Source organism: Arachis duranensis, chromosome 7, assembly GCF_000817695.3.
Source record: "Arachis duranensis cultivar V14167 chromosome 7, aradu.V14167.gnm2.J7QH, whole genome shotgun sequence".
Classification (NCBI taxonomy): domain Eukaryota; kingdom Viridiplantae; phylum Streptophyta; class Magnoliopsida; order Fabales; family Fabaceae; genus Arachis; species Arachis duranensis.
This window is the reverse complement of record NC_029778.3, coordinates 14,050,206-14,063,301: the sequence shown is the minus strand read 5'-3', so window position 1 is coordinate 14,063,301 and position 13,096 is coordinate 14,050,206. Positions and strand designations below refer to the sequence as shown.

General features: G+C 33.5%; 2 protein-coding genes across 2 annotated transcripts; one reads left to right on the top strand and one right to left on the bottom strand.

The window, feature by feature from the left end:
• The first annotated feature begins 2,854 nt into the window (after window positions 1–2,854).
• On the top strand, window positions 2,855–4,675 carry LOC127740721 (SAC3 family protein A-like). The gene is made up of 4 exons (XM_052252340.1): window positions 2,855–3,017; window positions 3,557–3,658; window positions 3,816–3,907; window positions 4,449–4,675. Exons 1-4 carry the CDS (start codon window positions 3,009–3,011, stop codon window positions 4,582–4,584), a joined length of 339 nt encoding a protein of 112 aa, XP_052108300.1. The 5' UTR covers window positions 2,855–3,008; the 3' UTR covers window positions 4,585–4,675.
• A 4,250-nt stretch (window positions 4,676–8,925) lies between these two features.
• On the bottom strand, window positions 8,926–12,753 carry LOC110273951 (uncharacterized). The gene is made up of 6 exons (XM_021127497.2): window positions 12,644–12,753; window positions 12,310–12,384; window positions 11,107–11,580; window positions 10,925–11,017; window positions 10,454–10,851; window positions 8,926–9,513 (listed from the first exon to the last, which is right to left on the bottom strand). Exons 1-6 carry the CDS (start codon window positions 12,690–12,692, stop codon window positions 8,926–8,928), a joined length of 1,677 nt encoding a protein of 558 aa, XP_020983156.1. The 5' UTR covers window positions 12,693–12,753.
• Between the last annotated feature and the right edge of the window lie 343 nt (window positions 12,754–13,096).

Here is a 13,096-nt window from a genome sequence, read left to right as displayed (position 1 = left end):
ATCGCTTTCACTGAGAGGATGGGAGGTAGCCACTGACAATGGTGAAACCCTACATAAGCTTGCCATGGAAAGGAGTAAGAAGGATTGGATGAAGACAGTAGGAAAGCAGAGAGACGGAAGGGAAGGCATCTTCATGCGCTTATCTGAAGTTCCTACCAATGAATTACATAAGTACCTCTATCTTTATCTTTATGTTTTTATGCGTTTATCACCTACATCCATTTGAGTTTGCCTGACTAAGATTTACAAGATGACCATAGCTTGCTTCATACTAACAATCTCCGTGGGATCGACCCTTACTCGCGTAAGGTTTATTACTTGGACGACCCAGTGCACTTGCTGGTTAGTTGTGCGAAGTTGTGTAATGCCATGGTATTGAGCCACCAAGTTTTTGGGGTTCATGACCGGGGATTATGAGAGTTGTGAAAAATATTGTTCACAATTTCGTGCACCAAAAATAAAAAAGCCTATGTGGGGCCCACTTAAAAATTTTCTGCCCAAACTTGTGAAGAAAACTGGGATGAAAGTGTAAAAATGTGTAAAAGTACATATATACCCTTTTATTAATAACAAATCAAAATCCCTAATCTGAAAAGGAAAACACGTATCTCCATCTCCATCTTCCCTGTTTTTCATCATCTTCAACAGCGACGCCATAGCTTCCTAACGCCGTCGGCATTGCTGCAGCAGCTTCATCATCTTCAGGACAGCTCCACCGCATCTTCATTCCTACATTCTCAAGCCAGAGGTGCGTTCTTTTTCTGTTGTAATCGTAGTTTTTTTCCAAAAATAAAATGCAAAAATCATCACAGCACATATGGGTGTGAATATGGGTCTGAAGTATGCCATTTAACTTTGTGTGTGCTGTTTCTTTGTGAGAAGTGGATTGCATGGTGTGTTATGACAAGGGCCATGATATGAGGCATGTATAAGAGTGGAAACTGAGGAGGCGTGTGTGTGTGTACTACTAAGTGAAGACTCGATGTTGTACACAAGAATCTTCTTGAGGGTTGTATAGAATTAGCTTTCTATTTGAACTCTCCTTATCAAAAAGTTAAGAGGTCTGAGTTCTGAGCATGTGAATGGACATTATTATGTGTGTCTTTGTTACATATGCATAACTAGTTCACTCATATTTCCGATAAACACTTTTAAATGACAAATGATTGCATTGTTGCTTGTATAAATCCATTCCTTATTTGTTAGGTTTCATTAACGTTCATGTGGAGTCTGTTCCACTTCACCTTAATTGTTTCCAAAAAAATTTTTTGGCTATTCATAATCTTCAATTAGTTGCTTCTTCTAATTTATTTGTCAACTGTTTATGTCATAGGAAGAACTTTTGTCAGTATCATTTATACATGTTTGTTTTCTAAATTTTCTTTTTGTTTGTTTCCTTTTATGTATTGATTTGATTTCTTAATTATATACTTAAATTGCAACCAAGTGTAGTGATCAACTGAATTAACATGAAGACTACAGTTAAATCAAAAACTAAGTGTAGTGGTAAAAAGCTAATCATTTATTGGTCAAAATGTAATTGCTACATTATTATACCTGAGAGTGCAACTACATTACTAGTATTGAGTCCCTTAGCAGCAAAGAGTGCTTGAAGTTGGTCCAAGGTCATTGAAGGACTTGGAAGGTTTTGTGTTAAGATTATATTTGCTGTTAAACTTTTTCCTCCCTTATTGAACTTCCCCACTAGTACCTTGAGCCTTTAATAAACACATATATACATATTTGTATTATATCCACGCATGTGATTATCATGTTTATGTAGTATATGTACTTATTAATTTTGATCCGTTTAATAAATTTCTTATGACATAATTAATATAAATATATTTGCGCATACAAATTTGTACGAAAAAATATAAATTTAATAATAGGCAAATAGAGTTTTTTTAGTTTAGGACAAAAATAACATGATTTCTTATCGGTCGGTTAAATTAGTTTATGACTATATTATTAAACACTTTTAGTTGCCAAGTTCACTAAATTTTGGTGTTTATCCAATGCATTGATTAATATTTCATGTGATTTACAATTTTTGATATGTTCACTCTAAACATTATATTCTCATAGATGGATAGCGAGAATATCGAAGATGCGATAGTAGGAGACAAAACAAACGTCATACCTAACTCAGGATTTCAAGTTAATCAATTCTCTTCTGCTGATCTGTATTAGGGGTGTTCAAAACCGATCCGGACCGAACAAAACCGATCGACCGAACCGAAAAAATAGAAAACCGAAAAAATCGAAAACCGAAAAAACCAAAAAATTGTGTTTTGCTGTTTTTATTGCGGTTCGGTTCGGTTTTCGGTCGGTTCGGTTTTCGGTTTTGACATTGAAAATCCTAACCGAACCGAACCAAACTGGTTCAAAAAAAACTCAAACAAGACCAACCCTCCCTCCACCCCCCCCACAACGTGAACTAACCTAGCCGTCAATTCTCTCACTCTGCGCTCTCTACTCTCAAAATCCACTCCCACTCTCCCAACAGCCAGCACCTCCCACTCCCAACCTGCGTGAACCCCTTCCTCCCACCACCTCCCTGCACCGACGAACCCCTTCCTCTCACCACCTCTCAGCGCTGTCGAACCCTTCCAGTCTTTCACACAGCACCGTCGAACCTTTCCTCGAAGCATCTTCTCGCGGACAGCACCAGCCAACACCATCATCGCGGAGCCAGCACCACCCCCGCTGCCACCCACACGAACCGTACGGTAAAAAAAAAAAACAATCCCCCAAAATGAACGAAACCTAAACCTAACCCAGTAACCCCCATTCGGCCATTCCCCCAAGCCCTACTCCGAAACAACCCTAGCCCTTATCTCCCTACTCCCTAGGTCTCACAGCCTCGCTCTCTGCACCTCCTAGCTGTGGCGAGGGACCGTTCTGCCCACCACCTCGAGAGTTGTCAACGGTAGCTCCCAGTGGTACTGAAATTGATACTGTGATTGCCTGATTGGAATCAAGAAACCCTAAATTGAGTCAAGAGCATGCAGCAGGTAATAAAAAATCCCTAGCTTCGAATCAATGTTTTTTGAATCGCAATCTTCTTTCATAATTTTTTGTTTATTTTCATTTTTCTTTTTTATTTTGTTTATTTAGCTCTGTTTTGAGTTTAGTTGTTAGTATATGAGTAGAAATGTAGAATAATCATTGTTCAGTGATTCATTGTTGCTGGTTGTTGTTAACTTGTTATTGTTTTATTTGTTTCTCATTGCTGTGGTTTTCTTTGAATATGAATATCTTGATAAGATTGGGATGGATTGTCAATTCATTTTGTTCTAGGCAAGTGCGCACATGTGACTATCGTTTGCTCCCCTTTCTTGACTTTTGCCCGTTTCACAATACTACTAATAGGCTAAAAGGGAAAGGCGCCTTCTTCTGGTGTTCTTTGTTTTTGGTGCATTTTGAATGAGCAGGATTGATTTTCCTAGAAATTGGTTTGCTGCATGTTTGGTTCATAACAACTTATAACTGCTACCACACGTCATGGTTATGACTTTTATGTATTAAGTAATTAAACTATTGTTGCTTGCAGCCTGGTATGTTTCCCAAGTCTTTGCGTGTCTATTGTGAGAGAGCTTTTGCTCGTTGTAAAGACGAAAAGCAAATGGCAGCATGTCAAGCTGTAATGAAAGAGGTGAGTTTTATTTCTTCAATGCAATTTGGAAGAAGTAAATATTTTAATGCATTATTCCTTTTAGCCAGTTACCCGTTGAAAAAAGTTGGCTTGTGACATAATTTTTGTTTGGTAGTTTGATTTTGTAATCTTATCTGGCTCGTTAACTTTCTTCCAGATGAAGGCAATAGTTGATGGTACACTATATACACAAAATTGGGATATGGAACCACTCTTCCCAATGCCAGATGCAGATAATGCCAATAAAGTGTATGTTGTCTTCCAGTTTGGTTCTAGTTTTTGTATGTTTCATTCTCACTGATAAAACAAGAATTTCAATAAAATTAGGTAAGAATATTAAAACGAGAGAATGGTGGATCTTCATAACAGGGAAAAAAACTGACAAAAGAAAACGCTGAAAGTGGAAAGCTTTCCTTAAATGAATTGCTGTGATTTTTTTTGAATATGAATATCTTGATAAGATTGGGATGGATTGTCAATTCTTTGAATCTGTGACTTTTCTTTTATTGAAAATTATAGTTGCATTAGTAAAATTGCATATATGATATATGTGTCCTTATAAGAATAAAAGGATAATTTTGGTAGACATTATACATGCAAGAAATGGTCACAAACAGGTAGAAAATGATGAAGAGGCAACATTTTTATTGACCAAAAAGCTGAGACTGCTGGGATACAAACACTTCTGTTGACAAGTGATAGCAAGTTGTGTTGTACAGTAGCAATCAAAGATGGAAACACTTCTATTATTTACTATTGTTCTTATTATGTAACTGCATTTTGATTTCAGGTTGGTTTACGTAAAGAAGTTTAGCTGTTTTGTTGGAGAAGACACCATAACTTGGCTATCTTTTGATGGAAATTTATATTTATTTTCAGTTGTATTGACTATTGAACTTTTAAAGTTCTTTAATTGTCATATTTAAATTTCTTTTGTCGTTAAATTTCATTTGATTAAGACTTTGTTGGCTATTGTATATTTGTGTTTGTCGATTTCAATGTTATGACTTTGTGAAATAGTATGGTAGTATTTTTTTTAAATTGATTGAAAAAACCGAACAAACCGAACCAAACCAAACCGATTTTAATTGGTTTGGTTTGGTTCGGATGATCTCGATAAAAAAACCGAACCAAACCGAACCGCAGTTCAATTAAACGATTGGATCGGATGACTTTTCTCTTAAAAACCGAACCAAACCGCACCGCGAACACCCCTAATCTGTATCATCCTGAACAGATACAAATCTTACCTCCTATTAGGGAAGACTTAGAAAAGAGACAACAGATTTGTGTCACATCTCTTTCATGTGTTACGGTGCATACGTTGTATTCTTTGGAATTCTTATCACAATATAAGCCTAGGCAAATTAATAACAAAAATTTGAAAAGAGAAAATAGGCGTACACAGTTAATGACATAGTTACTGACGTCTGAAAAATGTCGAGATGTCATACGTATGGGTCCTGAAGCATTTAGGCAGTTATGTCAAAAGTTAAGAGGAACTGGTAAAGTAAAGGATTCAATTCGCTCTACCGTTGAAGAACAAGTCGCTAAATTCCTACATATTATAGGTCATAATGTGAAAACTAGAACCATGTCTTTCTTTTCCACCGCTCAGGGGAGGCAATTAGTCGTCACTTTTACAATGTCCTACATGCTATTCTATCGTTAGAGGGAGAGTTCTTCAAGCAACCATCTGGTGAGGATGTTCCTTATAAAATACATAATAATAGTCGATTCTATCCATTTTTTAAGGTACTAACTCTTTCAATTTAGTTAGTGACATTTATGAAATAGTGTATGAAATAATTACAAAATTGTTATGTTAATATGTCAATATACTTTTCAAACAAGGACTGCATTGGAGCTATAGATGGAACTCATAGCCGTGTGAAGGTATCAAGGGCGGAAGCCCCTCGTTTTCGGGGAAGAAAAGATCACCCCACACAAAATGTTTTTGCTGCCTGTGGGTTTGATATGAAATTTACTTATGTTTTGTCTGGTTGGGAAGGAACTGCCTCTAACTCAAGAATTTTAAAAGATGCTTTAAGTAGGGAACATCCACTTCGAATATCCGAAGGTCTGTGCTAGTGTTATTTACGAAATTGTCTATATAAACTTAAATTCATAGTCAAAGTATGCAATTCTTTAATTTTTGTGTGTAACTGGTGTAGGAAAATACTATTTAGGTGATGCTGAATTTATGCTAAAGCCTGGGATACTAACACCATATAGAGGTGTTCGGTATCACTTGAAAGAGTATTTAGTACGTGAGCTACAAAATCCCAAAGAATTATTCAACCACCGACATTCTTCATTAAGAAATGTCATCGAAAGATGTTTTGGAGTTTTAAAGAAAAGATTCCCAATTATAGCCGGTGGCATAGAACCTTATTATTCATTTGAAACTATGCGAGACATTTTTTTGCATGTTGCATACTGCATAACTTTTAATGGATGTCGATGTTGATCAGTCTATAATTGATGTGGTTGATCGAGAATTGCTACAAGAACAAAGCATAGATAGATCACAATCAAATCAACCATGTGATGAGAAATATAGGCATGCATCGTTGTTAAGAGATAACATTGCATTCGAAATGTGGAATGTGTATCAATCATTATAGGTGATTATGTTTCTTATATGTGAATATGGATATATATGTATGTATAGTTTTCACTCAGAATTGTTTGATTGGATTTTTTATGGGATTGTTACAGGTTACATAATGCCGAATAAGGGAAATAAAACAGCAGAAGCCAATCAACCTTCGAAAGACAACTTAAGATGGTCTGATGATATGGATGAAGTTTTGCTAAATGCATTAGCAGAGGAAGCATCGAAAGGTAATAGGCATGATGGCTCGTGGACAACTGAAGCATATGCCAATGTTGTGAAGACTTTGAGCATAGCAATAGGCCCTCACATAACAAAGAATCACATAAAGAATAGAATGAAGACATTGAAAGATCATTTTGCTGAGGCATATGACTTATTTCATCACTTAAGTAGGTTTGCATGGAATCATGTAACTAGAAAGTTTGAATCTGAAGAGGAAGTGTGGCAAGACTTTATTAAGGTATCTTAAACTTTGCTTTTATTACTTATACTATTGATGAAGTTAGTTAACGAATAATTTCAACACTTGTTTATGTAGGAGAAACCACAAGCAGAAAAATGGAAAAAAATGCAAATTAAGCATTATGATACTTTGAAGGAGTTGTTCGGAGCTGATAGAGCTACTGATAAAGGGGCTGCTACGTAACGAGAAAGGATTCAAGAAATTGATAGAGATCACATTGATTTGAATGACTCATTTCAAAATATTGAATTTTCTGACATAGATGTTAATAGGGGACATGATACGCCAACGTTTTCTGCTAATTTAGATTCACCAAGTGCTCCTCATAGTCAACCAAATCAATTATGTGGGACTTCGACGTCAAGAGGAACAAAGCGTAAGTCTCCTATGAATGATTTTTTGGAGGCACAATATGAGAAAGTTGCTTTGGAAATTACTACCATGGCCGATGCTGTCAAAGAGGGTACTTATCTATCTAGTAAGCTACATGACGTAGCTCAGAGGCAGGTTGAATCAGCTGAGAGACAAGCTTCTATGGCTGAAAGGCAAGTTTCGGTTGCCGAAAAGCAAGTCTCGTTAATTGAAAGGCAAGTTGCAATTGCTGAAAAAGGGTTGGCTATTATGCAACAAAGTAGGCATCGCCTTTATAGCGAATCAGATGTATGGAATATGTTGACTGATTTGGGTTTGATAGGTTCAACTCGGATGCAGTGTTATCAGTTTTTATGTGAAAATGAGCAGAAAAAGCGCCAGATTTTTGGGATCCCACCTGAAATGCGATTGGATGCTCTTTTTCATTTCATGACAGCTGCTGGTGTTCACTTGGGAGATATGGTACTTTCTTAAAACATTAACCATTACAGGTATAACTTTTATACGCACCTAAATTTCTGATTAATTTGAGGTTATTGCTTTCATTAATTGATTATGGGTTTCTGAGTGTCATATACTATGGGTATATCTTCATGTATTTAAAGAACTCTATCATTTTCTGTTTTATTAATGTTAACCATTGTTGGAAATATTGATCTTTATGTATATATACTTTGAGATTGACTGGTTGTTTAAATAGAAAGACATCGATAAAATAGATTATCATGATCAACTCTGATCTTTGAATTAATTTGTCTTTATTGTATATGCTCGTGCAGGAATCATAACTTGAAGATGTTTGGAACAACAAGTACACTGCTTAGTACCAGTAAAAATCGATCCTGTGTTAATAATTTTGACTCGGAGAAACTTTATTTTTTTGAAATAGATGGGTACAGATGGCTCAAGCTATGTAGAATTGATTTTTTGGAAGTAGGCGGTCGCTGACCATCAAAAATTACCCTTTTGAAAAGTGTTGTCTGATGATATAATAGTACTTTCTAGGAGTTCTTTTGGTTATTACTTTTTTAGCATTTTATTATATGTTTATAAAAATTGTATATAATTTTTTGTCGTACGTACTTGGAAAGAAATGCTACCAACTTTTGATAATATTTTATTTTGCAAATACAATTTAGTGAAACTTTTTTTAAATATACTTAAAGAGATTAATGATGTAAAGTATGAGTAGTTTTTATTATTCTTTTACGGGATCATTTATTTATATATTTTTAAAAAGAATAATATATATTTTTATTTATGACATAATAAAAAAGAATAAATTCATAAAAATAAATTCAAAAAAATAATTTTTTTAATGAAGAAAATACGTTAAAATTTTGAAATATAATTTGGATAATTTTTTTTATTAAAAAAATAATTTAAATATATTGGTATATTATAATTTATATATAATATAAAGAATGGTATTAATGTAATTTCACTTAGTTATGATTTTTTCTCTTCTTACTTTTCTTTTCATCCAAACACAAGAAAAATTTCCATCTATTTTTTTTTTCATTCATTTTCTCTTTATCCAAACAACATAAAAAAAAATCAACTTTTTCTTTCATTTTCTTTCCTTTCATTTTCTTTCCTCTCATTTTCTATCTTCCATCCAAACAAATTGGACAAAAAACTTTTGGATAGAGACCGATTTTAACGAACAATTTGATCGATTGATTTTTTCCACGACCAAAAACAGTTAGTCTCTGAATTGATCGCTAATGACCAATTTGATTTGGCATTGGTTTGACGGCCTTATTTTAAAATTGGTCACTATTCAATAATTTCTTATATTGGAATGAGCCTTCAGAAAAGATCATTCTTATGTACCAAAAGACTTATTGGGGTAACAAAATCATATATCTTACAAGAGAAGACGAGTGGCACAGAAGCAAGTGCCATTATGAAAATAAAGATCCATTTGGGGAAGAAAGAGAAGATTAAAATACCAGCACAAAGAGCAGTGAAAGTAATGGTGATTATAGAAAGAAAAAGAAACAAACACCCAATTGCAATCTTCCGATGACGAGCATTGACCTGGTCAAACATTTTCTGCTTGCGTGGGCTGTGTATAACTGAAGTGAAGAAGAGCATTGAAAAAACAAGGAGGGTTGTTATAACAACGATTGATAGAAGGAATATGATGTACCATGTGGTCTCTTTAAAGATAGGAGTTGGTCCTTGAACAGGGTTGGTCCGAATAGTGAGAGCAGCAGTTATAGCCAATGTGGTAACAAGAGTTACAATAATCATAAAATTGTTTGCTGTTTCATTCTGTTCTGACATAGCTCTTTCATGAAGCTCTTTGTGTTTCTTATAAAATATTTCCTCTAGAGTTCGTCCTTTCACATTTTTCATGCTTTTAAATGCACCTGGAACTATGCTTGCCACTTCCTATGTATAATTCAGATCAAAACGAGTTGGTTTAGATTGAATCATTCTTAGTTCCTCTCTCAATCAACCAATTTATATCCTTATGACTTGTTATTCAACTAATAAATTAGTGCAGCAATTATAATTTGGATAAAATTCACGTGCAGTTGTCTTCGTACGAAGTTATTAGTAAAAAAATGTTAAATGATTTGACATATTTGATTAAATTATTGTTTAACGATTCTCAACTAGTAACTTCACATGAAAATAATTGAAGGTGAGTTTTCACCTTATAATTTACACTTAGAATACCTAAAAAGATTTTATTTAGAATTAATTTAGTTAGAGTTTTCAAAAGAAAAACATTTTTTAATTAACAATTAGTTAATATTTTTATATATGTTTTCCTACAATAACAATTCAAATTTTTTGCTCTTACTCAATTAGAAATGTTAGTATATAAGAAGTCTTGAGAGTTAATATTATACAAAAATATTGCAGTTAATATTTAATATATAATAAACCTTTTTAAAATAAAAATATTCATAAGGTTTAATTGTTTTGTTGATTCCTATAGTTTTTCAAAATTTTTAATTAGGTCTTTATACTTTTTTTTTCTTTTAATTACGTTTCTGCACCAATTTTTTTTTCAATTAGGTCATTTTTAATAGTAATTGGCTTAATTGTACAGGGACTCAAATAAAAAAAATTAGTGTAGGGACCCAAATAAAAGAAAAAAAAATTATAGGGACTCAATTGAAAAAAAGAAATTTGGTACAGGGACCTAATTAAAAGGAAAAAAAATATAGGGATCTAATTGAAAATTTCGCGAAATTATAGACAGAGTAATTAAACCTATTCAAAATGCAATTAGAAGAATCATCTAAAAATGTAGTAACTTGTATGAATGATAAGTTTACTAAAATGAAAGATGTTAAGAATAATTAATGTGTAAATTGACCTGAAACCATCGTTCCTCACTGAGAAGTAGAGAATGACAAGGTGTTCCAAATCTTTCTGGAGCTGCAAGCTTTCCAGCACAGTGAAGAATATTGTTTCCCTTAAAATCAAGGAATTGCAGAATAGCATTGGTGTATGCACCCTTGCTCAATATTAATTGGTATGTAGTTACTCGTCGATTTAGAATGGCTATGTGAAGTAAGCTTTGCCCCTTTGAATTCACTTCCATCAACAAATTTGCATTGTATCCAAACATAAATTCCAAAATCATGTCGTTTCCTAATTTTGCTGCATCAAACATTGCTTCTGAAATTCTTGCACACTCAAACTCCTCCCCTTCCATATGCTCAAATACCATACGCACAATGTCTCTATATCCAGCTCCATCACCCTCCGAGGCTAATACAAAAACAACTAATAAATAAAATAAAATAAAATAAAAATTTAAGATTTGAGATTTGAGAAAACTCACGCAATTTGGCAATGACTTCCAATGTAGTTAGTCCATCATTGTTTTCAGCCCTGGCAAGTTCGGAATACATATCCAACAACGAAGATGCGACACCTATAATGTCACAGGATTGCCACTTTTGTGTTTACATAAATATATATCATAAAAAAAAGAAAGAAAGAAAGAAGGAGAGTTTGACTTACTATAATTGCTGGTGTTAAGTGCCAAGAAAAACATCCTAACAATGTCTTCTTCAATGGATAAGTGACGGTTCAAATAATCCAGTCGAGTATTTTCAAACAAATAATTCACCATAAGAGGCTGATTAGCCCAACATGCCAATTCAATTGGAAGCATATTTTTGTGTCCTTTAATCCAAACCAATCCTGGATTCTTGTGAAGTAGTAATTTAGCAATTTGCAGGTTCCCTGAAATGGAAGCCATAGAAAAGGCAGTGTTGCCATCTACCTTGCGAATTTGCATGTCTTCCAGACTCATATGATCTATTAAGTTTTCTACAAAGCTGGTTTGTTCCATGCTCACTGCAATGTGAAGAGCTGTGTCTCCTTGCTTAGTCAAAACAGAACAGAGCCGACTAGGATCAGTTATATTATATCTTAAAGCTTTACTCCAATCCCCTGCAATCGCTGCCTTATATATCTGCCTTTTATATGCACCTGTGCAAATTTCAAAACACATATATCAGAGTTTTTATAAGGTAGAAACTCAGGTGCAGTCGACTTTACGTGAAGTTAATATCTGAGAGTGGTTAGATAATTTGACTGATTTGACTAAATTTTCATCTAACGACTCTCAAATATCAAATTTACGTGAAGTCGACTTCACCTGAGTTTTCATCTTTTTATAAATATTTGAAAACTGCAAAAAAATGTGCTGTATAAAAATGCTTTCTTGCATTACAAGAAGCGATTGATTGAATATTTTTTCGTGATTTAAAATAGAGAAACTCACTAGTACAAATACTAAATTGTTTTTTAACAAATAAATTTTACTCATTTATGTGTGCAAATTTTAGAAAATATGGATACAAACTGTATTGATTCATGTGTACCAAATTTTAGTAAATATAAGTTTAAAGTACAAATTATATACTTTCTGTATGCAAAATGTCTATAAATGAATACAAATTATTACTTACTAAAAATAATAATATTTACTATCATATAGCATTGCTCTTTAAAATATTAGTTAAAAAAAATGAAGTTATCTTTTGAAATGAAAACAGCCCAGGCGGTTGATAATCGTTCAATAGTTATATAAGGAGTGTAGTTGTTGATATTAGTGATATTTTTCAGGGATAATATGGGAACAGCAATCTCTTTGTATACTCCACCTTAATGTGTTGATCTCTTTTCTTCAAAAACAATTATGAACTGAAAACTTACTATCTGATCCCCAAAAAATGCGTTCTCTTACATGCTCCGCTTCTTCCGCCACTACAATACCCAGTTCGTCGCAATCTGTTATTCTTGCAGGGTACATAAACACAGGTTATCATGCTCATTGTTATTCATTCAATTATTAAACTTTGAAATTGCATATTAATACGTTGGAACTTAATTGGGACACATTATATACATTACATATGTAAACTTATATGGTTGTGCGGTCTTAAATTATTCACTACTTCATATTTGACTCTTATCCACTATCAGTTTATTCCCAATATCTTTAATTTAGTGTAATAATAATAATTAAAAGAGATCGTATGCATGTTACCTGTTATAGCTGCTGATGAGGTACTACTTGCACCACCGGATATAGACATAACACTTTTATGGGACGTTACTAATGATGATTTAGGCTTTTTTTTTCTCTTTTAATTGGCGTTTACCATAGAATTAGTATGGTCATTACTACGGATTAGAACATCTATTTATAAGAGAAGGCCATGGACTAATAGCTGTATCCTAATAATTAAGGGTATAATGGCTTGATTAAATGCCAAACATCAAGTAGTATAGCATATTCTAAAGTGTTTACTAATTTCTTGATAATCAAGAATGGAATGTTCGAATTTTTGGCAAATTTATTTATTTCTACATGCAACATATATATGACATATGCAACACTTTTATTGATTCCATTAAAAATTTCATAAAATTTTAAAATACTTTTTTTTTATCACCTTCTTCAACTCTTAACCTCTTATTTCACCTTTCTCAGTTTCTC